The sequence below is a fragment of the Lissotriton vulgaris genome, chromosome 4_1 (assembly GCF_964263255.1).
Source record: "Lissotriton vulgaris chromosome 4_1, aLisVul1.2, whole genome shotgun sequence".
Lineage (NCBI taxonomy): Eukaryota > Metazoa > Chordata > Amphibia > Caudata > Salamandridae > Lissotriton > Lissotriton vulgaris.
In genome coordinates this window covers 141,422,003-141,449,789 of record NC_141691.1, presented here as the reverse complement: position 1 = coordinate 141,449,789, position 27,787 = coordinate 141,422,003, and the positions used below count along the sequence as shown (strand labels likewise).

Sequence of the window (27,787 nt, the reverse complement as noted above, 5' to 3'; positions counted from 1 at the left end):
CTATGTGTTTGAAAAATACAATTAGTCCTTGTGCGGTTACAGGCGGCTGCATCAAGAGATAAGCGCTGTTTAGCAAAAGATCTAAGTTCCTCAGAGGAATATTTTAGAAAATGGCTGTGGTGCCCGGGCGCAGACAGGCGCAGACGGCCGCAGACGGGCTTGCCTTTGGCGCGCCGCCGGCGCATCCGCTGCGCTCCTGCGGTGTCCAGTGCATTCAAGCCTGGGCTCCGCCTCTAACTCCTCCCACCTTGCGGGCGATTGGCTGAGGCCTCGGGTGGTGTCTGGAGCGGCGAGAGGGCAACAAGTAAATCGAGCAGTTAGCAACGTGAATAATTTACACAGAGTCTGAAATAACAATTTTAAAAACAGGTAGTGCGAGCAACAACCAGTCAGCGTGACACACAGGCCGAAAATCGCCTGAGGTCGCACTACGGCGTGATTTAAAGCCTAGGCTCCGCCTCTAACTCCTCCCACCTTGCGGCCGATTGGCTGAGGCCTCAGTGGTGTCTGGAGCGGCAAGAGGACAACAAGTAATTCGAGCAGTTAGCAACGTGAATATTTTTAAAACACAGAGTCTGAAATAACAATTTTCAAAACAGGTAGTACGAGCAACAACCAGTCGGCGTGACACACAGGCCGAAAATCAATAAATTTACGAATGAATGGCATGGAAGTGCACAATAACTGAAAAGGGAAAATGATGCATGATCCTACTCGCCACTAGTCAATCTAGCAATAAAAAACAAACTAAAAACTCAAATGTCTGTCTCTAATTTAGAAGGAGGCGTGCAAGTCAGGCAAACTGACATACAAATTAATCCAGAAGAGCTAAATATTCTGTCCCCAGATTTGCAAGGGACCAGGTACCAGGGACCCACAGCCTCTCCCATATCCTCTCCTCTATACAATCACAAAATAGCAACCGGGGAAGATTTCATGAACAATAAAGGGCTGCTTCCTTCCACCCCGAAGGAAGGCCCAGCCCCAAAGGGATTAATAACACCACTTCCCTTGCCCAAGAGTCAACAGTAGACTTCCCTTTGGGCATGCCCCCACCACGTTATTTGCTTTCCACCCTAGGGCCAGGGAATAAGACTTGGATACACTAGTCACCCATAGGTCATGTCGGCTCCACTGCCTGGCCGAGAGACCTATGGAAAAAAAGAAAGAAAGAATTCCTAGATTTTCTTATGGGTTAGGGAATAAACAATTTGTTGCACCCTTCCCTTCCAAACTATAGCCGTGTCCATTTCATCCATGCGAAAGGATGGGCAGCTAACAGCACTATAAGACCACAGTAAGATCACTATGATGCATGTGCCGGCTAGGGCAGTGGTCAGCAGCTTCATCCGCTCCGCCCTTGTTCAGTTAGAGTGGAAGCCGCTTATGACAGGCAGTCCATGGTAAACATCACTGTGAAGCATGTCTGGCCGATGAATATTTGTTGACTGACCAGAGGGGATCATCAGGGGTACATCAAATTAGGATGCATCTCTGATATGCATGACACCAGGGTGAATCAGACAAGTTTGCTCCCCGAACACTGAGAAGGGTCAGGTAGCATTTGGAAAGTTCGTGGGCATCCGCCTCAGGTTACTGCTTCCAGGTCATGAAGAGAAGCACAATTTCGATCCGATTTTTCATTTCCCATTCACCTGGGACAGACAGAGTAGCAAGTGGGTGGGGGACGACGTGGGTGCTTATGGCTGGGAAGAACTATCGGTCAATGGAAATTGCGGATGAAACTGGTAGTAACATTAGAAATATGTCAAAGCCATCCTACATGACAACTTTAAAACAGACAGAAAGACATTAACGGAAGCTGGCAAAATGGATTGACCCAGTGGTCTGCAGAAAATGGTACGTTTCATTCAAAAGCATATTACGCAAATGTGATGCTGGTAAAGACCCCGGATACAGTCTAATTTAGTAATGCGGAGGAAATATTACAAACTTTGGCACCCTAACCACTTTTGCCAATCTCCTTACCATCTCGATTCTGTATTTCTACTCTTGGACCGGGAATGTTTATTGCATGGTGTACAGCTGTGACCCTCCGTTGTGACCACGACTGTAAGTACCTGGTATTCTGTTTTTTAGGTTTTTGGCCATCATCTTGTGCTAATCTAGCATGTGCACTAAGGGTGGGCAGAATGTTCCATTCCACCCATGGGACTGGCAGAATTTGTCGACTTACAATGGAGTTCTGACAAAATTCCACAAATCGTCGCATGGTGGAATTTTTTCACACGAGGCTCCAGACATGCTAGCAAGATTTGGCATCCCTAGCACCATTTTCTAATGCAGGTGGTCGTGGTGTGAGGGTTGCTTCTAGATTAGATTTTCTGATCAAGCTGCAAGAAAATCAACTTGTATGGCTATGCGCACTGCAGGGTGCTAGTCACGCTGATTTTTCAGCGCTGCTCGCTTAACTGGTGTTAAATTATACTGTGAGTAGTCCAATATGCATATTTAAGCCTCATTAGCGGAACTCCTTTGAATCTTGCAGAGTTTTTATGTAGTTCCGCAGAATTCCGGGGAGTGAAACTCTCAAGTTCCGCCCACCCCTAATGTGCACAAAGACCTGGGCCAGCTGCTTATGACTGGTCAAAGGACCTAGGGGGGTGCACAAAACAAACCATGTAGAATGCAAAAGAACGACTGAATGTTTGGATTTCTAGCCTGGAAGCCACGCTGGTGGGAAGAGTATAACTCAAGACCAGGGTTGAGGCTGAAAGACAGCCTGAGAAAGACACTTGAAAAGAGAACCAACCCAAACTGGTTCCGCTAAGAGAGAGTGAATTCACATCCTCGTTGTGCCATCCCATGTATAAGAATGGAAGTTACTGACCCACTAGTTGTTCCGGTTCAATGCGCTCTCTATTCAAGGAGGGCGTATACCACAGCGGACCACTGCTCTACTGCTGTGTAACCATGGCTGGCATCTCCTGATCGAAGTTGAAAACTAGTCCCAGACATCCCAGGACAAACAACATCACTTCCAAAGCATGTCCGAGATGCCTTTCGTGTTATCCCAGTCATCACAGCGGTGGCACTTGAACAAATGTTCCCGATCGGTTGGCCCAAATAAAGAGATCAACATTTTTACTATGGCATCCGTTGTGTGCCTGCAAATCTGGTCAGTGTAACCACAGCACTGCTGACTGTGCTGTGCAGTACCAATTTCCCCGAAAATGCAGAATGCAAAACCTGTATTGCCCACACAGGGTACACACCAGTGAATGGCTAACTCTATCCGACTGCCTTCGCCCCTCAAACTGCACCTAAAAGCACCTTGTCGACGCCGGAGCCCCACATCTTAAGAAAAGGACAGCAGAACCACTCCACCCAGAGGGGGTCATCATGACTTACATACTCACCGAAGGACTGGGGCCTGTCTGTCAAACCCACGAGGCCTACCTGTGCTGAGAACCAGCTGGAGAACAGAAGATGGCCCCTGACAGAATTTGCAGCTCCTGCAGCTGCCCTCCGAAGACACAAGTCATCTACAGTTGCCACACCAGAGCAGGACTACTAGACCCGTTCTAGTGGCCCTGCGCCTCACAGGTGAGCCCACCACCTGTGGGAGGCATAGCGTGGCACTACACAGCCAGAATCTGAACAGGTGAGAGACGATACAGGCTATTTAGCCCCTAGAGGAGGCTGTGCAGTGGGACTAAACCTAATTGCAAGACTATGCCACCAGAAAACACCAAAAAGGTAACAAAATCGGTTAAAGCTTCATCTATTCAAACAAAATTCCAACTTGGTCATAGATTCATTCCAAACAATAGCCCAGCAGAACCCTCCCAAGTAGAGGCCTATACAAATTGCATTATGAATAGTACACCGAGGCCATTTTTGGTTCCAGCCCACAGATAACATTCAGTTTGGCAGTGCAGGTGTCCAGAGCGCATTTCGTAAGGCAGGCTCTTTCAGCGCCTCGTTTAATAGAACTGCTGTCCTGGGGAACACTGCCTGTTTGTGCACAGCAGCTGTTATTACCCCCACCATATGCTCTCACACTGCCAGCCAAGATGCAGTTTAAGCTTCTCACCAGCACATACACACTTTTCTGTATTCAGACCAGAATCTCCCTCTACTATGCAATCGGATAACAATGGATGATTTGAAAGGTCCACTTACCAAGCGATCAGCAGAAAATACAAAGTCCCCTCTACTGGTTGTCCTAAAGGGGGAAAAAAGAAACGTGTTCTGAATTTTTCACTCAAGTAAAGCATGCTGTAACAATAAACGAATGCTCTGGCTGAACACTTTTGATGAACGAAATGTTACTACTTCTACTGCAATGGAATACCCAGGTATACTGAAAATAGTGGCATATCATGCTGCCAGCTCTAGCAGCCGAGGATCACACACTGCACACGAGGGTGTTCTTCAGAGCCTGGGGTTTACAAGGGCAGGTGTGTGGACACCGACTGAGAAGCTCTTTGGTCCTTGAAGTGGTTATTTACTACCAAATGTGCGACAGCAATTACCTAATGAAGTCCCTCTTTTGACATACTCTTAGGACACTTAACAAATCATTCGAACAACAACAACGGTGGTTATCTCAAAAAGCTGACTTTGGTGGTCTCCAAGAACTAGACCCTTTTACTATTTCAACGTTTGAATGAAACATATTCTGTCATTCGTAAGTAAAGATCTAAATTACCAGCTATTCTGGTAATGTAGCGAGGAAGCTTTCGTAGGGTATTCAAAAATGGGCAAAACTAATAACCAGAAGAATAATTATTTACACTCAAATACACGTATACACTGACATGGAGGTAATGCCTTTGAAACAATTTTGATATGACCTGTTTAAGTGCTTTCGTGGCTTATGCTAACTTGGCCTTTAGGGCACCTTGTTCAAAATGGAGGTCACATTCAATGGTTATTACTTCCGGTGCACATAGTCAAGGCAATAATGTTTGTTTATTTCTGTATACTGTTCTCGAAGAATCCTCTAGCATGGGCTCACTAACGTAACATTTTTTCAAGGATCTTCCGCTTGCACGCTCTATTACATACATTTACAATGGTTCACTGCTGTTTACGTAACTAGTTCACTCTGACACCTCTGGATATTAGGTATGGGGGGCTGATTCAATACCTGAAACATATGGAGAGTAAGGAATTGCGTCCGTAGATCTTGGACGGGGAATACTCCTGATCCCCTGGTCAAGAATTTTAAAGAACAAATGAAGGAGTATTACCCGATGAGAGAGGTGAAGGCTTTCCAAACGTGGAATCAGTGTTCCTTGTTAATAAACACCTCACTCACCACCTAGTGGTGACTTGCTTCATCATCGGGGCCCACCCAAGTGGCCTAACGTCACTTGGGTGTGCTTCGACACCTGAGTTACAGTGGAGCAGGTTGTGAAGTGTGGATGCAAACAAAAAAAGGTGTGAGTGTTAAAAATTGTCCTGGTTCATAACTTTGTATTACAATTTTAATAAAAAAGCAACTGGACAATATTAAAATATAGGTGAGATACTGGAAGGGGAGTTACGACCTACGTATCTCAATTATATGTTGGTCAACATGTTTCAACCATTTGGGGTGATCCCCGGTATTCATCAGGACCAATGAAGGAAGTGGGAGGTGTGGGTCCCCTAAAAGACGCACCCTGTCCTAAATCCTTAGTCATCCAGAGGAGAAAGTGTTCCACTGGGAAGACACTCCTAAAAATATAGGGTGCCAGTAAAAACCTGTGGAGAAAAAGGAGAAAGGAAAAGGAAGTGATTACTATCCTGTAACGTAGTGCAGATTCTTAGTGCATTATACGTGCAGTCGTACTTGCATTCCACGGTGGTGTTTTGGAAAAAGTGCCTTCTGGAGTTGAGGATGTGCCTTCTTAGCTAGTAGAAGCGTGCTCTTATCGTGAGAGTGTACGCTTCATTGGAGGATGTTTAAGGCTATACAAAAAATCATTGATGTTGTTCTCAGTGCGTGCCTGAAAAGCATGCATCGGCGTTATATTAAGTCAAGAGGGTTTTTGTGCTCATTTCTTAAATGGCGAAGAGTTGTGAACTATGCCAGATGGCTGCTATTTGTAGCAGGTGAGCTAAAAGATGTCCTATTTGGGACTTGTGGTGCTTAAGAAAAAGAGACATACCAGACTCACAAAAACATATAACACGAAGGTTGTCACAGAACGTGACATGTCAGAGAGCAGGCTTACTAGAGGAATTCTCTTGTTTGGCTTCAACGAGCAGGGGGTAGGTGCTTCACGGGTTACAACATATTCTAAGTGAAAAGATGTATATCACATGGATAGGTATACGGAAGCAGGCCTGGGTGGTAGCTCGTGATTATAGGCAGTGGTAGATCCTGTATGGAAGGAAGGTTACTTACAGTTGGCTGTCGTGAAGAGAGGCTAATCACCTACGTCTACCGTCCACCGCTCGGCTATGAGGAATGGGTGAGCGTGGTGATTATTTAACTACTGGCTGGCTTCCGGGTGTGGTCATGTGACTACTACGGAGGCCCGTGGGGAAAAGGGTTGTCATGGAGACAGTGAGATGCTGCGCATGCGTGGTGTTGGGTTTATCAAAGGTTTCAGATAAGTTTGCTGCGCATGCATGTTAGGTAGGATTATACAAAGGAATGTGGGTGTTACAGACAGTTGTCCTATTTGAGTACAGAGCCCCACGGGATATTATCATTAAGACCCCTTTTATGTGTGGAAAGTCTGTATATCCATCTCTGTTCTTTCTCGAACAAACGGGCTTGGATGTTGGGACCTGGTTGCAACTGTTCAATGACTGTCCACTTCATGTCATTGGTGGTATGGTGGACCGTTAGGAAGTGATCCGTGAGTTTTGTTATATTCTTTTTGCATCTTATGGTACTTCTGTGCTCGCAAATGCGCTGTTTGATTTTGCGAGTCGTCATACCCACGTAAGGTTTACCACAGGTGCAGGTGATGAGATAGATGACATTGCTGCTCTTGCAGTTAGTGTGGGACCTCTGCTCCCACACTTTGCCGGGTTCCAAGCTGAGTGTCTTGGTGTTTTCTGTCAGGTGGCAGACACTACAGTCTCCACACCGGGAATGTCCAGTTATTGGTGGGAGGCCCCATATCTGTGTCAAGGTCGGATCGTTGGTGTTTGTGCTGCTTTTAGGTCTTGTGTTGACCAAAGTATTTTTCAGACTAGGTGCTTTTTTGTATGAGAAAAGAGGTTTTTCCCAGTTGAAGCTTCCAGAGTTGATTATGGACCAGTGTTTCCTGATGCTTTTGCTGACTTGGTTGGAAATCGCATTGTATGTAGTCACGCATGTTAGGGGTGTGTTGTCATTGATTTTTGTGGTTTCTTCCAACAGAGCTTGGCGCGGTTGATTTCTGGCTCGTTTTTGGCATTTGTTTGTGATCTTTTTTGGGTAACCACGTTGTGCTAATTTCACCGTAAGGTCTTCAGCCTGTTCTTTGTAATCCGTGAGTTTGCTGCAATTCCTACGTAGTCGTAAGTATTGGCCATAGGGAAGATTTTCCCTCAGCGGTCGTGGGTGAAAACTCTCGAATCTTAAGAGGTTGTTTTTTGCTGTAGGCTTGAAGTGTGTTTTGGTGGTCAGGACTTATTGTTCTCTTTTGATCTGTATGTCTAAGAAGACCATTTCATTCTTATCCATATTGTGGGTGAAGTGGAGGTGTTGATCACAAGTGTTGAGCCACGTTATAAATGTTGTTAAAGTTTCTTGTGGGCCCTTCCAGATTGCTAGCACGTCATCAATATATCTGCGCCAGAATTTGATGGTATCTAGGTATGGATTGTTAGGTGAGAGGATGTACTTTTTCTCAAAATCATACACATACAAACCCGCCACGCTTGGCGCAAAAACACTGCCCATTGATGTGCCCCCTATTTGTAGGTATAGGGACCCTTCGAACTCAAAGAAATTTCTTTTGAGGGCTAGTGTCGCGCATCTGATGATGAACTCTTTTGGTGTTCGGTGTTCCCATGTGGTTTGTTCCAGAGTGTCTTTTAGAACATTAATGGTGGCATCCTGAGGGATGTTAGTGTAGAGGCTTTCAATATCAAAGCTTACTAAGATCATGTCTTCCTCCATTTTGATGGTCTCCAGGAGTGTTAGTAAGCTTTTAGTGTCTTTGAGATAGGTGGTAGTTCCTTGCACAATGGGTTTCAAGAAAAAGTCATAAAACCTGGAGAGAGGTTCCAGAAGTGAGCCTATACCAGATACTATTGGTCTTCCAGGTGGTGGTAGTCTGTTTTTGTGCATTTTAGGGACCACGTAAAAGTATGGTATTTTGGCCTCAGTTTTTGATAAATAATCCGCTTCTTGTTTTGAAATGTCACCTGCATGTTCTGCTTCTTCTACCAGATCGACAATCTCTCTCTGTAGGTCATCTGTGGGGTCGTTGGCGAGAGGTAAATAGTTATTTCGATCCTCAAGTAAACGTTTGCATTCTTGTTGGTAATCTGTTTTGTTCATGACTACTAGGCCTCCGCCTTTGTCAGCAGGTTTGATGATAATAGTATCATCACTTTTAAGGTCCGATATGGCCTTTTTCTCGTATCTGCCGGTGTTTTGATATCGGGAGGGAGTGGCGGTAGATTCGATGTCATTGAAGAACAAGTTACTTACCTTCGGTAAGAAACATTAGTTAGTGTTAGATTCCTTACCTTAGAATATCCCCAGGCGTCAGTCTGGATCCGGAAACTTTTGCGTAGCAGTACCCCTGCGCGTCGGTAGGCGTCGTCTACAGGCGTCCCCTGCGGCTCCGCGTCCGTCGTCGGCGTCATGCGCCGTGGTGACGTCGCTGGAGTATATAGACGCCGCCTCCGCGCGCTGACGTCAGTTCTTTGTACACAGCTTTTCCGCGCCAGAAAACGCAGAGCCATGAGAGAACCAACACTGGTGCCATTTGAAACTAGGGCCCTGAAAGGGATGTCCTTAACCCTAGGTATCAGTTCGCAGAACGGGGAGGATGGGCGGGTTCGGTAAGGAATCTAACACTAACTAATGTTTCTTACAGATATATCGTTACCGAAGGTAAGTAACTTGTTCATCTGAAAGAAACACGTTAGTGTTAGATTCCTTACCTTAGAATAGATACCCCAGCAATACCAACCCCGGTGGTGGGTCTGCGAACCAATACATTCCTACACCAGAAAGTCCTGGAGGACAGAACGGCCAAAGAAGCCATCCCTCCGGACTTGACTGTCCAGGCAGTAGTGCCTCGCAAAGGTATGCAGCGAGGCCCACGTAGCCGCCTGGCAAATGTCCTGCAAAGGGACTCCCCGGCCCAGGGCAGTAGTAGCAGCCGTGGCCCGAGTGGAATGGGCCCTCAGTCCAACAGGAGGCTCCTTCCGAGCCAAAGAGTAGCACGCTTTGATGCACAGAACGACCCACCGAGAGATGGTTCGTTTACACACAGCCCGTCCCTTCTTCGCACCCATCTAGCCAACAAACAGTTGGTCATCCACCCGGAACTGGCGTGTGCGATCCATATAAAATGAAAGCGCACGTTTTGGGTCCAGACGATGGAGCCGCTCTTCATCCTTTGAAGGATGCGGAGGCGGGAAGAAGGAGGGGAGGGTGATGGACTGCCCGATGTGAAAAGCAGAAACTACTTTGGGCAGGAAAGACGGTCTAGTCCTTAGAACCACCTTGTCAGGATGAATGGACAGGAAAGGAGGTTTGACAGAAAGGGCCTGGAGCTCACTCACTCTAATGGCAGAGGTGATGGCAACCAGGAAAGCCGTCTTCAAAGTCAGGAGACGAAGAGGACAAGAATGAAGGGGCTCAAAGGGAGCACACATTAGAAAGGTAAGAACCAGGTTCAAGTCCCACTGAGGCATCACAAACGGAACAGGTGGATACATGTGTGTGATGCCCTTCAAGAATCTCGTAACAATCGGGGACTTGAACAAAGAAGGCTGATCAAGAAGCCTCAGAAAGGCTGAAAGGGCAGAAAGGTAGCCCTTGATAGTGCCCAGAGCAGAGCCCTGCTGGGCAAGAGAAAGAAGAAACAGAAGAACCTCGGAAAGAGGGGCAGAAAGAGGATCCACAGCCTTTGCTGTGCACCATGCCACAAATCTGTTCCACCGACAGGCGTATACCGACTTAGTAGAGGGACGCCTGGCTGCCAGAATTACGTCACAGACTTCAGGAGGCAAGTCAAATGGCCTCAACTGCCGCCGCTCAATCTCCAAGCATGGAGGTGGAGACTGGACAGGTTCGGGTGGAGGACCGTCCCCTGCTGCTGCGACAGAAGGTCCTCCTGAAGGGGCAGGCGGATCGGGGGACCGACTGACATGCTGAGTAGCTCGGGATACCAGTACCTTCGAGCCCAGTCCGGAGCCACAAGGATAACTTGGGCCCGGTCGCGCCTGATCTTCAGCACTCTGGGCAGAAGTGGTATAGGCGGAAAGGCGTATAACAGACCGCAACTCCACTCGCGCCGAAAGGCGTCGCCGTGCGAGTGCCGTCTTGGAAACTCCAACGCGCAGAACTGATGACATTGCGCGTTCTCTTCTGTGGCGAATAGATCTAACCAAGGCTCTCCCCATTGCAGAAAGATGCCTTGCGCCACGTTCAGACGTTCAGACGCCATTCGTGATCCATCGAGCACCGACGGCTGAGTTCGTCCGCCCTGGCATTCAGAGAGCCTGCCAGGTGTTGAACCGTCAAAGTCACGCCCTGACGTTCCAGCCACTGCCAGAGGCGCAGAGCCTCCTGGCAAAGGGTCCACGACCCCACTCCGCCCTGTTTGTTGCAGTACCACATGGCGGTGGTGTTGTCGGTGAACACCTGCACTACACTCCCATTGACAAAGGGGAGGAATGCCTTCAGTGCTAGACGAATCGCCCGCAGCTCCAACAGGTTGATATGGAGCCGGGACTCCGCCGGAGACCAGATGCCTCTGATCTCTGCCTCTCCCAAGTGGCACCCCCAGCCCTGGAGGGACGCGTCCGTCACGACAACGTGCTCCGGTTGGGGAAGGGAGAGGGATCGGCCTCTGACCCAATCGCGGTCCGTAAGCCACCACTGCAGTTGTCTCGCAGTGCCCTCCGAGATCAAGACGTGGTCGGACAAGTTGCCCTGATGCTGGGCCCACTGAAACTTCAGGTCCCACTGCAGAGCCCGCATCCGCCACCGGGCGTGATGCACCAGAAGGATGCAGGAAGCCATCAGTCCCAGCAGCCACAGCGTCAACCTGACCGAAACCCGGGATAGCGGCTGAAAGATGGGAATCAAAGCCTGTATATCCCGGACCCGCCGTTCCGGAGGATAAACCCTAAACTGCGCCGAGTCCAGAACCGCTCCGATGAAAAGGAGCTTTTAGAGAGGGACACAGGTGTGATTTCGGCACATTGATGGAGAACCCCAGGTCGTGCAAGAGGTCTGCCGTCATCTGAAGGTGGTGGACGACTGTCTGGGGCGAGCCCGCCTTCAACAACCAGTCGTCTAGGTAGGGGAAGACTGAAACCCCTAACCGGCGCAGATGGGCTGCGACCACCGCCATCACCTTTGTGAACACCCGTGGGGCGCTGGTAAGGCCGAAGGGGAGCACGATAAACTGAAAGTGCTCCTGGCCTACCGTGAACCGCAGGTAACGCCGATGGGCCGGCAGGACGGGGATGTGAAAATACGCATCCTGCAAGTCCAACGCTACCATCCAGTCTTGTGGGTCTAGAGCAGCCAAGACCTGAGCTAACGTCAACATCTTGAACTTCTCCTTCCGGAGGAAGCCGTTGACGTTCCTTAGATCCAAGATAGGACGTAGGCCCCCCTTGTCCTTCTTGGGTACCAGAAAGTAGTGGGAATAGCAACCACGCCCTACTTCTGGCCCAGGAACGCGCTCGATGGCCCCCTTGGCCAAGAGGGCCGTAACTTCCTCCTGCAGAAGTGTCAAGTGGTCCCCCGACACACGGTGGTTCTGCGGTGGCATGGCTGGAGGAGCAGTCTCGAAGGGGAGGGAGTAGCCCCTTCGGACGAGTTGCAGCACCCACCTGTCCGACGTAATTGTGCGCCAGTGAGCGTGGTGATGGCGAACCCTGCCACCCACTGGCGTCACATGGGGCCGAAAGCACGGACTAGGAGTATTTGGAGGCAGATGCTGCGGGGGGAGGTGTGGCCTGACCCCGCCGTTGACCCCGACCGCCTCCACGGCGGTTTCCACGGCCGCCACCGCGTTGAAAAGATTGTTGCGGTGCGTGGCTGGCAGCACGTGTGGGGACGCCCCTTCCTTGGCCACTAAAGGGGCGAAACGAACCCGTTTGCTGGCGCTGGGTCGAAAGACCCAAGGACTTGGCCGTGACCCTGGAGTCCTTGAAGCGTTCCAGCGCGTGGTCCGCCTTGTCACCAAAGAGGCGACAGCCATCGAACGGCATGTCCATCAAGGTATTTTGGACGTCTGCCGAAAAGTTGGCGGATCTCAGCCAGGCGTGGCGACGAATCGCCACCGTCGTTGACATAGCTCTGCCCAGCGAGTCGGTCGTATCAAGACCACACCGTATGGAATACTTAGCTGCGTCTCGGCCCTCAGCCACAGCCTTGCCGAGCTTCGCCCGCACCTCCATGGGGCATTCTGGCAGCACTTCCGCGACCGTGTCCCACACAGAGTGGGTGTAGCGGCCCAAGAGGCATGCGGTGTTGCAAGACCGCAGTCCCAGACTCAGGGACGAGAAGACCTTCTTACCATACTGGTCATACCTCTTGGATTCCCGATCGGGCGGGGCCGACGGGAATGCGGTCTGGGAGGTAGAGGCCTGTATCACCAGACTCTCAGGGGTGGGATGGGCGGACAGGAATTTGGGGTCGTCCGGACAAGGACGGTGGCGCCTGGCCACGTTCCGATCAACAGGCGAACCTGAAGCGGGCCTGGACCACGTGCCCAACAGAACGTCCGACAAGGCTTCGTTAAACGGCAGCAGTGGCTCCTGTGGGCATGACTGCGGTTTGAAGACCTCAGTGAGGATGTTAGGCCTCACGGCCGCGACGGGGAGCTCAAGGTGTAAGGCCTTGGCAGCCCTCATCAGCACCACTGAATATGCAGCACCCTCCACCGACTCCACGGAAGGAGGAGAGATAAAACCAGGGTTAGGAGAGTCGTCCAGACCACTGGCATCCCCCAAATCACCTGTCCAGTCCGGGTCATACTGGCACTCACGTGACAGAGGGTCCTCAGACCCCTCCCAACCTTCCCCGTACTCTTCATCATCTCCATACTCGGAGTCAACGATGTAGACCGGCTCCTCGGGATTCACAGGCCCCATCGGCGTCGAGCCCGGCGTCGATCGACGCCGGTCCGACTCCGCGTCCGGATTCGGGGGAGGAATGGGGACGGCGCCGCCCGGAGCCGGCACAGGAGAACCGGCGCTGCGCGGGGGCGGCGTCGGGGGTAACCCAGATGGAATCGGCGCCGAACCAGCCGGCGTCGACCCCGAAGGCCCTTGCGGCGCCGGGGTCGGAGCCGTCGGCGGCACCGGGGCCGAAGCACCCGATGGCGTCGAGCCAGGGACACCCGACCCGTCAGGGCCTCCAGACGGTAGCACTGGGCCCGAAGGCGCCGTAGGCCCCGTCGGAGAACTGAGCGCCCTCATGGCCATGAGGAACGCCTCAATCTCCTCAGGCGTCGCACCGTACCCAGGGACCGGAGGGTATGGGGCAGGCCGCGCCGGCGACTCTCGCGGAGCCGCGGAGTTGGGTTCAACCGAACCCCCGGCCGCGTCGCGCGAGCGTCAGGGGGAGTCGGGGGTACGATGACGACGCCCCGACTTCTTGTGTTTCTTACCTGATGAGCCAGACGAATGGTGACGACTTCCGGAGCGCTCGGCGCGGCTCCGCGACCGCTCCCTCGAACGCTCCCTGGACCTCCGGCCGGACCGAGACCGCTCCCGACGCGGGGCCGACACCCGGAGCTCAAGCAGCTTGCGGGACCGCTCCCGTCTAGCCTTGTTAGTGAGAGCCCGGCAGTCGACGCAGGCGTCCACGTCGTGGTCGGGGCCCAGGCACCGGAGACAGAGTCGGTGATGGTCCGTGACCGACATCGTGCGGTCACACCCGTCACAATTCTTGAAACCGGGCATCCTACCAGGCACCAAAAAGAGATAGAAGTTATAACAAGTTGGTCAAAAGACCGGAGTACTGCTCTTCGGATCTGCGCTTGCTGGCGCGGAAAAAAGAAGAACTGACGTCAGCGCGCGGAGGCGGCGTCTATATACTCCAGCTACGTCACCATGGCGCACGACGCCGACGACTGACGCGGAGCCGCAGGGGACGCCTGCAGACGACGCCTACCGACGCGCAGGGGTACTGCTACGCAAAAGTTTCCGGATCCAGACTGACGCCTGGGGATATTCTAAGGTAAGGAATCTAACACTAACGTGTTTCTTTCAGATTACTGCCTGTTCAAACGTGTTTATTTCCACAGGAATGGTGTGTGGTGGTGGGACAAAGGTAGATTTTTTTCTCAGTCCTGTTTCGTTGGTGACTTCTTCATTGTTATCAGTGTTTGTTTTTTCAAAGAATGCTTTGAGTTTTAGTTTTCTGAAAAAGGCTGCGAACTCGCAGTGCAGTTTGAACTTGTCCAGGTTAGCTGTGGGGACAAATCCCAGTCCTTTGTTTAGGACTTTCTTCTCTGTGGCTGTTAGGATGCGTGACGACAAGTTTGTCTCTAGGTCCTCATGTTGCTGGGGCCTGCTCTGTTGGCTGCGGTTTTGTTCCGGGTGTTGCTGCTCACCATTTCTTCTTCCTCCCAGTGAACGTTGTTCCCTCGTTTGTTGCGACCTCTCCCGCGCCTGCCTCTGTTCTGAAAAGGAGGACGGAACTGGTTGGGCTGGAAAGGAAACTGTTGAAATGGTGGTTGCCAACCATACATTGGGAAATGTTGGGGTTGTTGATACGGATTTTGGAAGGGGGGGTGGTTGTATTGTGGCCACTGGTAATGTCCACGGTATCCCCCTCTTTGTCTTTGTCGTGGCGTGCTCGTATTGGAACCTCCACTGCTGTTGGAACTATGGGAAGTGTTGCTTGATGCATCGGAGTCTTGTTCCTGTGTGGTAGCTGCTTTGAAGTCCGGGGCCGAATATGGGTAGGCTTTTACAAATGAATATTTTTTTAGGTCTTTTTGAAACTTTAATACTTTTTGTTGTGTGAGATTCTCTCTGTATTCGTTCATCTCTTTGTTTATATCGTCTAATTTCTTTTTATATCCTGTAACTGTGGCTTTTATTTGGCTCTCAGTTGCTTGAATTTCTATCTGGATTTTCTCTGATAGTCGCACTGCTGTGTGCGAGTTAGCAGCCTTTTTCAGAAAACTAAAACTCAAAGCATTCTTCGAAAAAACAAACACTGATAACAATGAAGAAGTCACCAACGAAACAGGACTGAGAAAAAAATCTACCTTTGTCCCACCACCACACACCATTCCTGTGGAAATAAACACGTTTGAACAGGCAGTATTCAATGACATCGAATCTACCGCCACTCCCTCCCGATATCAAAACACCGGCAGATCCGAGAAAAAGGCCATATCGGACCTTAAAAGTGATGATACTATTATCATCAAACCTGCTGACAAAGGCGGAGGCCTAGTAGTCATGAACAAAACAGATTACCAACAAGAATGCAAACGTTTACTTGAGGATCGAAATAACTATTTACCTCTCGCCAACGACCCCACAGATGACCTACAGAGAGAGATTGTCGATCTGGTAGAAGAAGCAGAACATGCAGGTGACATTTCAAAACAAGAAGCGGATTATTTATCAAAAACTGAGGCCAAAATACCATACTTTTACGTGGTCCCTAAAATGCACAAAAACAGACTACCACCACCTGGAAGACCAATAGTATCTGGTATAGGCTCACTTCTGGAACCTCTCTCCAGGTTTTGTGACTTTTTCTTGAAACCCATTGTGCAAGGAACTACCACCTATCTCAAAGACACTAAAAGCTTACTAACACTCCTGGAGACCATCAAAATGGAGGAAGACATGATCTTAGTAAGCTTTGATATTGAAAGCCTCTACACTAACATCCCTCAGGATGCCACCATTAATGTTCTAAAAGACACTCTGGAACAAACCACATGGGAACACCGAACACCAAAAGAGTTCATCATCAGATGCGCGACACTAGCCCTCAAAAGAAATTTCTTTGAGTTCGAAGGGTCCCTATACCTACAAATAGGGGGCACATCAATGGGCAGTGTTTTTGCGCCAAGCGTGGCGGGTTTGTATGTGTATGATTTTGAGAAAAAGTACATCCTCTCACCTAACAATCCATACCTAGATAACATCAAATTCTGGCGCAGATATATTGATGACGTGCTAGCAATCTGGAAGGGCCCACAAGAAACTTTAACAACATTTATAACGTGGCTCAACACTTGTGATCAACACCTCCACTTCACCCACAATATGGATAAGAATGAAATGGTCTTCTTAGACATACAGATCAAAAGAGAACAAGAAGTCCTGACCACCAAAACACACTTCAAGCCTACAGCAAAAAACAACCTCTTAAGATTCGATAGTTTTCACCCACGACCGCTGAGGGAAAATCTTCCCTATGGCCAATACTTACGACTACGTAGGAATTGCAGCAAACTCACGGATTACAAAGAACAGGCTGAAGACCTTACGGTGAAATTAGCACAACGTGGTTACCCAAAAAAGATCACAAACAAATGCCAAAAACGAGCCAGAAATCAACCGCGCCAAGCTCTGTTGGAAGAAACCACAAAAATCAATGACAACACACCCCTAACATGCGTGACTACATACAATGCGATTTCCAACCAAGTCAGCAAAAGCATCAGGAAACACTGGTCCATAATCAACTCTGGAAGCTTCAACTGGGAAAAACCTCTTTTCTCATACAAAAAAGCCCCTAGTCTGAAAAATACTTTGGTCAACACAAGACCTAAAAGCAGCACAAACACCAACGATCCGACCTTGACACAGATATGGGGCCTCCCACCAATAACTGGACATTCCCGGTGTGGAGACTGTAGTGTCTGCCACCTGACAGAAAACACCAAGACACTCAGCTTGGAACCCGGCAAAGTGTGGGAGCAGAGGTCCCACACTAACTGCAACAGCAGCAATGTCATCTATCTCATCACCTGCACCTGTGGTAAACCTTACGTGGGTATGACGACTCGCAAAATCAAACAGCGCATTTGCGAGCACAGAAGTACCATAAGATGCAAAAAGAATATAACAAAACTCACGGATCACTTCCTAACGGTCCACCATACCACCAATGACATGAAGTGGACAGTCATTGAACAGTTGCAACCAGGTCCCAACATCCAAGCCCGTTTGTTCGAGAAAGAACAGAGATGGATATACAGACTTTCCACACATAAAAGGGGTCTTAATGATAATATCCCGTGGGGCTCTGTACTCAAATAGGACAACTGTCTGTAACACCCACATTCCTTTGTATAATCCTACCTAACATGCATGCGCAGCAAACTTATCTGAAACCTTTGATAAACCCAACACCACGCATGCGCAGCATCTCACTGTCTCCATGACAACCCTTTTCCCCACGGGCCTCCGTAGTAGTCACATGACCACACCCGGAAGCCAGCCAGTAGTTAAATAATCACCACGCTCACCCATTCCTCATAGCCGAGCGGTGGACGGTAGACGTAGGTGATTAGCCTCTCTCCACGACAGCCAACTGTAAGTAACCTTCCTTCCATACAGGATCTACCTCTGCCTATAATCACGAGCTACCACCCAGGCCTGCTTCCGTATACCTATCCATGTGATATACATCTTTTCACTTAGAATATGTTGTAACCCGTGAAGCACCTACCCCCTGTTCGTTGAAGCCAAACAAGAGAATTCCTCTAGTAAGCCTGCTCTCTGACATGTCACGTTCTGTGACAACCTTCGTGTTATATGTTTTTGTGAGTCTGGTATGTCTCTTTTTCTTAAGCACCACAAGTCCCAAATAGGACATCTTTTAGCTCACCTGCTACAAATAGCAGCCATCTGGCATAGTTCACAACTCTTCGCCATTTAAGAAATGAGCACAAAAACCCTCTTGACTTAATATAACGCCGATGCATGCTTTTCAGGCACGCACTGAGAACAACATCAATGATTTTTTGTATAGCCTTAAACATCCTCCAATGAAGCGTACACTCTCACGATAAGAGCACGCTTCTACTAGCTAAGAAGGCACATCCTCAACTCCAGAAGGCACTTTTTCCAAAACACCACCGTGGAATGCAAGTACGACTGCACGTATAATGCACTAAGAATCTGCACTACGTTACAGGATAGTAATCACTTCCTTTTCCTTTCTCCTTTTTCTCCACAGGTTTTTACTGGCACCCTATATTTTTAGGAGTGTCTTCCCAGTGGAACACTTTCTCCTCTGGATGACTAAGGATTTAGGACAGGGTGCGTCTTTTAGGGGACCCACACCTCCCACTTCCTTCATTGGTCCTGATGAATACCGGGGATCACCCCAAATGGTTGAAACATGTTGACCAACACATAATTGAGATACGTAGGTCGTAACTCCCCTTCCAGTATCTCACCTATATTTTAATATTGTCCAGTTGCTTTTTTATTAAAATTGTAATACAAAGTTATGAACCAGGACAATTTTTAACACTCACACCTTTTTTTGTTTGCATCCACACTTCACAACCTGCTCCACTGTAACTCAGGTGTCGAAGCACACCCAAGTGACGTTAGGCCACTTGGGTGGGCCCCGATGATGAAGCAAGTCACCACTAGGTGGTGAGTGAGGTGTTTATTAACAAGGAACACTGATTCCACGTTTGGAAAGCCTTCACCTCTCTCATCGGGTAATACTCCTTCATTTGTTCTTTAAAATTCTTGACCAGGGGATCAGGAGTATTCCCCGTCCAAGATCTACGGACGCAATTCCTTACTCTCCATATGTTTCAGGTATCGTGGCAGCGCACAGCTGTGAGAGTACAAGACACCGACTCTCATAACAATAACAAAGGAGGCCACACACGATACGAACATGGCAGAAAACACAGGCTTATCTTTCTCAACGGAAGAAATAGACTCCATCATGAGTGATCTCAATGCATTTGCTGACCCCAGTATCAGCAACACTATTTCACAGACCTCAGAATGGGACAAACTCTCAGAACTCAAAACGCAATCGCATCAGAACAATACTACATGGAACCATACTAAAGGAATATGTTACCAACAACATAGCTCCAAAAGGACTACTAGTGACTAATGCCCCAAGAATTTTCCTAGAGGATGCCGAATTTAGAAGAGACTGGGCCCAAATAGCGTGGCACTGCACACACGACTGGATCATGCTCATCTTGAAAACAGCAGTGCGACTATCAGAGAAAATCCAGATAGAAATTCAAGCAACTGAGAGCCAAATAAAAGCCACAATTACAGGATATAAAAAGAAATTAGACGATATAAACAAAGAGATGAACGAATACAGAGAGAATCTCACACAACAAAAAGTATTAAAGTTTCAAAAAGACCTCAAAAAATATTCATTTGTAAAAGCCTACCCATATTCGGCCCCGGACTTCAAAGCAGCTACCACACAGGAACAAGACTCCGATGCATCAAGCAACACTTCACATAGTTCCAACAGCAGTGGAGGTTCCAATACGAGCACGCCACGACAAAGACAAAGAGGGGGATACCGTGGACATTACCAGTGGCCACAATACAACCACCCCCCCTTCCAAAATCCGTATCAACAACCCCAACATTTACCAATGTATGGTTGGCAACCACCATTTCAACAGTTTCCTTTCCAGCCCAACCAGTTCCGTCCTCCTTTTCAGAACAGAGGCAGGCGCGGGAGAGGTCGCAACAAACGAGGGAACAACGTTCACTGGGAGGAAGAAGAAATGGTGAGCAGCAACACCCGGAACAAAACCGCAGCCAACAGAGCAGGCCCCAGCAACATGAGGACCTAGTGACAAACTTGTCGTCACGCATCCTAACAGCCACAGAGAAGAAAGTCCTAAACAAAGGACTGGGATTTGTCCCCACAGCTAACCTGGACAAGTTCAAACTGCACTGCGAGTTAGCAGCCTTTTTCAGAAAACTAAAACTCAAAGCATTCTTTGAAAAAACAAACACTGATAACAATGAAGAAGTCACCAACGAAACAGGACTGAGAAAAAAATCTACGTTTGTCCCACCACCACACACCATTCCTGTGGAAATAAACACGTTTGAACAGGCAGTATTCAATGACATCGAATCTACCGCCACTCCCTCCCGATATCAAAACACCGGCAGATCCGAGAAAAAGGCCATATCGGACCTTAAAAGTGATGATACTATTATCATCAAACCTGCTGACAAAGGCGGAGGCCTAGTAGTCATGAACAAAACAGATTACCAACAAGAATGCAAACGTTTACTTGAGGATCAAAATAACTATTTACCTCTCGCCAACGACCCCACAGAAGACCTACAGAGAGAGATTGTCGATCTGGTAGAAGAAGCAGAACATGCAGGTGACATTTCAAAACAAGAAGCGGATTATTTATCAAAAACTGAGGCCAAAATACCATACTTTTACGTGGTCCCTAAAATGCACAAAAACAGACTACCACCACCTGGAAGACCAATAGTATCTGGTATAGGCTCACTTCTGGAACCTCTCTCCAGGTTTTGTGACTTTTTCTTGAAACCCATTGTGCAAGGAACTACCACCTATCTCAAAGACACTAAAAGCTTACTAACACTCCTGGAGACCATCAAAATGGAGGAAGACATGATCTTAGTAAGCTTTGATATTGAAAGCCTCTACACTAACATCCCTCAGGATGCCACCATTAATGTTCTAAAAGACACTCTGGAACAAACCACATGGGAACACCGAACACCAAAAGAGTTCATCATCAGATGCGCGACACTAGCCCTCAAAAGAAATTTCTTTGAGTTCGAAGGGTCCTTATACCTACAAATAGGGGGCACATCAATGGGCAGTGTTTTTGCGCCAAGCGTGGCGGGTTTGTATGGGTATGATTTTGAGAAAAAGTACATCCTCTCACCTAACAATCCATACCTAGATAACATCAAATTCTGGCGCAGATATATTGATGACGTGCTAGCAATCTGGAAGGGCCCACAAGAAACTTTAACAACATTTATAACGTGGCTCAACACTTGTGATCAACACCTCCACTTCACCCACAATATGGATAAGAATGAAATGGTCTTCTTAGACATACAGATCAAAAGAGAACAAGAAGTCCTGACCACCAAAACACACTTCAAGCCTACAGCAAAAAACAACCTCTTAAGATTCGAGAGTTTTCACCCACGACCGCTGAGGGAAAATCTTCCCTATGGCCAATACTTACGACTACGTAGGAATTGCAGCAAACTCACGGATTACAAAGAACAGGCTGAAGACCTTACGGTGAAATTAGCACAACGTGGTTACCCAAAAAAGATCACAAACAAATGCCAAAAACGAGCCAGAAATCAACCGCGCCAAGCTCTGTTGGAAGAAACCACAAAAATCAATGACAACACACCCCTAACATGCGTGACTACATACAATGCGATTTCCAACCAAGTCAGCAAAAGCATCAGGAAACACTGGTCCATAATCAACTCTGGAAGCTTCAACTGGGAAAAACCTCTTTTCTCATACAAAAAAGCCCCTAGTCTGAAAAATACTTTGGTCAACACAAGACCTAAAAGCAGCACAAACACCAACGATCCGACCTTGACGCAGATATGGGGCCTCCCACCAATAACTGGACATTCCCGGTGTGGAGACTGTAGTGTCTGCCACCTGACAGAAAACACCAAGACACTCAGCTTGGAACCCGGCAAAGTGTGGGAGCAGAGGTCCCACACTAACTGCAACAGCAGCAATGTCATCTATCTCATCACCTGCACCTGTGGTAAACCTTACGTGGGTATGACGACTCGCAAAATCAAACAGCGCATTTGCGAGCACAGAAGTACCATAAGATGCAAAAAGAATATAACAAAACTCACGGATCACTTCCTAACGGTCCACCATACCACCAATGACATGAAGTGGACAGTCATTGAACAGTTGCAACCAGGTCCCAACATCCAAGCCCGTTTGTTCGAGAAAGAACAGAGATGGATATACAGACTTTCCACACATTAAAGGGGTCCTAATGATAATATCCCGTTAGGCTCTGTACTCAAATAGGACAACTGTCTGTAACACCCACATTCCTTTGTATAATCCTACCTAACATGCATTCGCAGCAAACTTATCTGAAACCTTTGATAAACCCAACACCACGCATGCGCAGCATCTCACTGTCTCCATGACAACCCTTTTCCCCACGGGCCTCCGTAGTAGTCACATGACCACACCCGGAAGCCAGCCAGTAGTTAAATAATCACCACGCTCACCCATTCCTCATAGCCGAGCGGTGGACGGTAGACGTAGGTGATTAGCCTCTCTCCACGACAGCCAACTGTAAGTAACCTTCCTTCCATACAGGATCTACCACTGCCTATAATCACGAGCTACCACCCAGGCCTGCTTCCGTATACCTATCCATGTGATATACATCTTTTCACTTAGAATATGTTGTAACCCGTGAAGCACCTACCCCCTGCTTGTTGAAGCCGAACAAGAGAATTCCTCTAGTAAGCCTGCTCTCTGACATGTCACGTTCTGTGACAACCTTCGTGTTATATGTTTTTGTGAGTCTGGTATGTCTCTTTTTCTTAAGCACCACAAGTCCCAAATAGGACATCTTTTAGCTCACCTGCTACAAATAGCAGCCATCTGGCATAGTTCACAACTCTTCGCCATTTAAGAAATGAGCACAAAAACCCTCTTGACTTAATATAACGCCGATGCATGCTTTTCAGGCACGCACTGAGAACAACATCAATGATTTTTTGTATAGCCTTAAACATCCTCCAATGAAGCGTACACTCTCACGATAAGAGCACGCTTCTACTAGCTAAGAAGGCACATCCTCAACTCCAGAAGGCACTTTTTCCAAAACACCACCGTGGAATGCAAGTACGACTGCACGTATAATGCACTAAGAATCTGCACTACGTTACAGGATAGTAATCACTTCCTTTTCCTTTCTCCTTTTTCTCCACAGGTTTTTACTGGCACCCTATATTTTTAGGAGTGTCTTCCCAGTGGAACACTTTCTCCTCTGGATGACTAAGGATTTAGGACAGGGTGCGTCTTTTAGGGGACCCACACCTCCCACTTCCTTCATTGGTCATGATGAATACCGGGGATCACCCCAAATGGTTGAAACATGTTGACCAACACATAATTGAGATACGTAGGTCGTAACTCCCCTTCCAGTATCTCACCTATATTTTAATATTGTCCACTTGCTTTTTTATTAAAATTGTAATACAAAGTTATGAACCAGGACAATTTTTAACACTCACACCTTTTTTTGTTTGCATCCACACTTCACAACCTGCTCCACTGTAACTCAGGTGTCGAAGCACACCCAAGTGACGTTAGGCCACTTGGGTGGGCCCCGATGATGAAGCAAGTCACCACTAGGTGGTGAGTGAGGGGTTTATTAACAAGGAACACTGATTCCACGTTTGGAAAGCCTTCACCTCTCTCAAAACATTTCTCTACTCTAAATAAGTGTCCGCTCAGTTTCTGTGTCCTCTGTTAGCTGCCTCTCCCACTTTCAGCGCGTGGACACGCCGGTGTGCGTAACGCAGCGCTCTACAAAAAAAAATGTCCCAATAATCGGGCTGAATCAATATTCATGTAATTGGTTAATGATTAGATGGTAGGGCTGCACGATGATTTTAAAGTCCATACTATGATTTGTTGGAAATGTATTTCATTGCTCACACCACAGTCATACTACATTTTCCATGCAGTTCTATGGAGAAATTTCCAATATAAACCCTCGATTTTGGGGGCGAGACATAGACCTTCCCTATGCTACTAGGAATGGTGTCCAATTTCTTAGTGATTTTGCTGCAAATATGAAACTTAGTCCATTTTAGATTTTGCCTATTATTCTGCATTGTCCTATTACTTCGAGCCTTCACTGCAATGACATATGAACGAAATGTATTGCATCTACATTTTACTATTTCTGTATTATACCCTTTCAATTTATTTTTGAAATAAATCTTCATGCATTTCCATTTCCACCCTAGAATTCACTTATTGGGTTTGCCCCTCCTTATTTAACGTTTTTTTTTTGTTGATATGCTGTCAGAACTCCTTTAAGAGGGCCAAAGGCCATGAAGGGGCTACAGGGCCCAACCATAGTGGTTGAGACCTTTCACTCCTGATGTTTCGGGGCCCGATCTACTATGAATCCTGAGCAACTGCACCAAGTACCCTTTCTGCCCTTGACTCTCTGTGGTAGCTCTGGAAGCGCAGTCAAAGGCTCCCTCAGGGGGGGGAAAGTGTAGATACTGGTAAGTAAAACACGACTCATAACTCAAAATGGACAAAGTACGAGCAATAAATCAATGTCCAGTCCAATACTTACTTTTATAAGAAAAAGAAGCATTTTATTTTGAACTCTACACATGCAAAGGGAGAACGAGAATCAAGAGCAATAATACAATCCCCTATAGGTCAGGACTCTAGTAGTTGTCAGGCAGATCACTGTCCACCCTCTTCCTCATAAAGTGGTCGAGGTTAATCCCCATTCGTTGGTCACACCGAGGCAATGCTCACTAATAGGCCGTACTCAAGAGTTCCCCTTTGATTCTTTAAGAATAAGTCAGAAGTGTCGATGGTGCCGCAGCATCATTAGCACAGAGTCCTCCGAGCCCAGCAGGCCCAATTTTAGTCTTACCCACTCAGGCGGTATCAAAAAGGTTCAGCGGTGCAACAAGTGCCCTCTTCGCGGGCTTTCACAAGTCATGATCCTGTTTGGCAACATGTGGCACACACGGCAGGACCCGGCAGGTGCAGGCCCGCTCACTTGAGCCGCACTGCCAGCTTCTGCCAGCAATATGAGTTACTCTTCCCCTCACTGGCGTGGGGACAAGGGGTTTAATCCATTCACCGGCTCCTGACTGGAGCCTAGCGAGAGTGACGTCTCAGTCTGACTATTTCCTTAGGGAATCAGTCAGGTGCAAGCTTTGGTGTGTGGGTTTGACCCACCAGACACAGACACAATCTCCTGTACGGGTAACAACCTGAACTTCTGGCAATCTTGGTTCTTACCAGCCCCTTTTGGCATTTGGGGATGCTGCGGTACTCCCAGCGGAATCGCAGCCTTCTCCGGTACACTCACCCTCACCACGGTGGTAACAAGCGTCGATGCTCTGACAACAAATAGTTCAACGATGGCCCCTTCTGGCATACATGGTCACCACAACAAGTTGTTGGCGGCTGTAGCTTCCCCCATGGCGCTTGTAAATCGCTTCTGCACACAGGAAACATCCCGGTCAGTGCACAGCTCTTCCCCTCACACCTCACTCAGGGAGTCCCCTCGGTATGGCTCCCCACTGGACATCGCTCCCTATAACGTTCTCCTCTTCCTCACAGGGCACATTGGTGTTGGCAAGCAGGCAGGTGCTGCAGCTCCGGGGTAGGTGATCTTTGTCGGCTAGGAGGCCTTTGCCCCAAATCCTGATCACAGGCTGAAGTCTTGCAGAGCTTCCCCTTCTCACTCTGCCTGTCTGGCTGATGGCAGATGACCAATTTTTACAGTCTCAATCTTTCCCTCCTTATAGACCTTTTCCAGACCCCAAATATTATTTAAGGTCTGAGTCTTTGAAGTTTTATGTTGAGGTTCTGATTTATCTGAAGCGTACATTTTTCCTTTTCTTCCTTTCTCTTGAAAGGTTGTCTGCCAAAGCAGGAAAGACTATGAAGTTGATAGACCTATCACACAATTCATGGGAGCGACCAGAGTTCACACCTGATATCAGCCTCGGTGATATGAGTCACTTATCAGTCGCATCTCTTTCCTGAGATAGGTCCAGGCCCCTTCCTTGCGATCTATTACTGAATCACAGAGCTCCCTTTTGTAGTGTAAAGAGGGAGTTTCTTCCTTTCCTCCAGTGAATGTCCCACCAAGCTCACATGAAAGCAGCTATACATTAATCTGTCTGGGGGATTTCTACTCCTCCTGCCTTCACCAGGCAGACCCAGGCTTCTCAAAATGTAACACAGGATCCTCCAAGTAATGTACCATTGAGTCACACTTGCACTCAGTTTACATTTGCAGCACAAGTACTCTCCAGTACAGTTACCTCCAAGCATTGTCCCACTACAGACACATACATTCAATAGACACATGAAGTCTGCACATATTTGCAAACACACACACTACCAGCACACACACTCACCATGTGCGTACTGCACATTTCACCGTACATGAATTGTACTTCACGCAAGCACACACTCACCCAGCACATGCTTCCATTGTGCACACACTGCACAGCACCACATCACTCATGTAATGCATTCCTCACAGACATCAATACACTCAGTACATAGAGTCACTACACCAGCACTGTGCAGCACTCTACATCTACCAGATATAGGTCAAAGGTGAATTAGGCACACAGCAATGGAACTTTTAAAAAGGTGAGTAAGCCTGTAGGCCTCACTCCATTGACAGTACAAAAAAAGGAATTGTTCACTTCTATTGATCAGTACATGGTATGCTGCCACTACATCGCTTGTGCGGTTTAACTCTTAGTGAAGGCATTAGCCTTCCACCATTGTGAGGGCAGCTTGCTGGGTGCCCATCCTGGTCCAACAAGGCCCGAATCAGTGAAGCCCGTACTTCTTTCGATTCAATCCTCAGAAATTGGATCCATTTTTATTTCAGATCCTCCCTGTTTTCTCTTCTTTTGAATTATCCCGTAATAACTCTAAAACAGGTCGTTGGAGGTTCACTACCTTCCTACTATTGGATAAAAAAAAATCACAGAAGCACTGCTTTTATTAAAGAATTCTTTCAAATTAACCAATCGATTTACACTTCTATTCCTAATAACTGGGATTCTTTTAAAGACCAATTTGTGACCTTCACTATAGCCTATTCAGCTAAAAGGAAAAAGAAATTGAATTCCCAATACCTTACATTGCTTCAACAAATTAAAACACTTGAACCTACTCACTTCACTTCCAAGTCTTCCTCTGTTTTACATGATTTGATTACAGCCAAATCTACCCGTAACAAACTTTCTACCACTGATGCATGTAACATTCTACTTAAGATAATCTAAATTACACAGTGGCCAAAATAAAGCGGGTAAAATGTTGGCTAATTATTTAAAAATTAAATCCTAATGCAAAAATATTGCCCGCATTCGTAATGAACTCGCCAACAACCTTGCAACCTCTGGCTCAAAAATTTCTGTCTTCCAAGTTTTCTACAAATTTCTGTATACAGAAGATACCATTCCCTTGGAACATGATATTAAGACTTTCTTTAGTGGTCTTCCCAGTCCTCCCTCTATCCCCGATACCTTGGAAACATTAGCAGCTGACATTCCTCTCCAGAAAATTATTGATGTTATTAAATTCCTTTAAAAAAAGCTAAAGCCCAGACGGATTTGCCATTGAACTAATTTCCTCCTCTTTCTTTGCATCTAAATTACTTTAACCTTTTAATTTCTTTCTTTTGAATTCAGAGACTAGTTGTTCTTTTCTGGAAGCCCTGACTGTTATTAATCTTAAGCCAGATAAAGATCACACCCTTTGTCAAATCTATTGTCCTATTTCATTAGTCAACTATGATTGTAAAATATTTGCCAAAATGTTAGCATGTCTCCTTGAAAGTGTTGTTTTCCTACTGGTTAAACCTGATCAATCTGGTTTCATTAAGGG

General features: G+C 47.5%; 1 protein-coding gene across 2 annotated transcripts in view; it reads right to left on the bottom strand.

Moving 5' to 3' along the window:
- UPRT (uracil phosphoribosyltransferase homolog) overlaps nt 1–27,787 on the bottom strand; it is a 183,367-nt gene that overhangs the window by 126,630 nt on the left and 28,950 nt on the right. For both annotated transcript variants that reach the window (XM_086918403.1, XM_086918404.1), the window contains exon 2: nt 4,147–4,189. In XM_086918403.1, the coding sequence (XP_086774529.1) occupies nt 4,147–4,189 (43 nt within the window). The remainder of the gene's footprint in view (nt 1–4,146; nt 4,190–27,787) is intronic.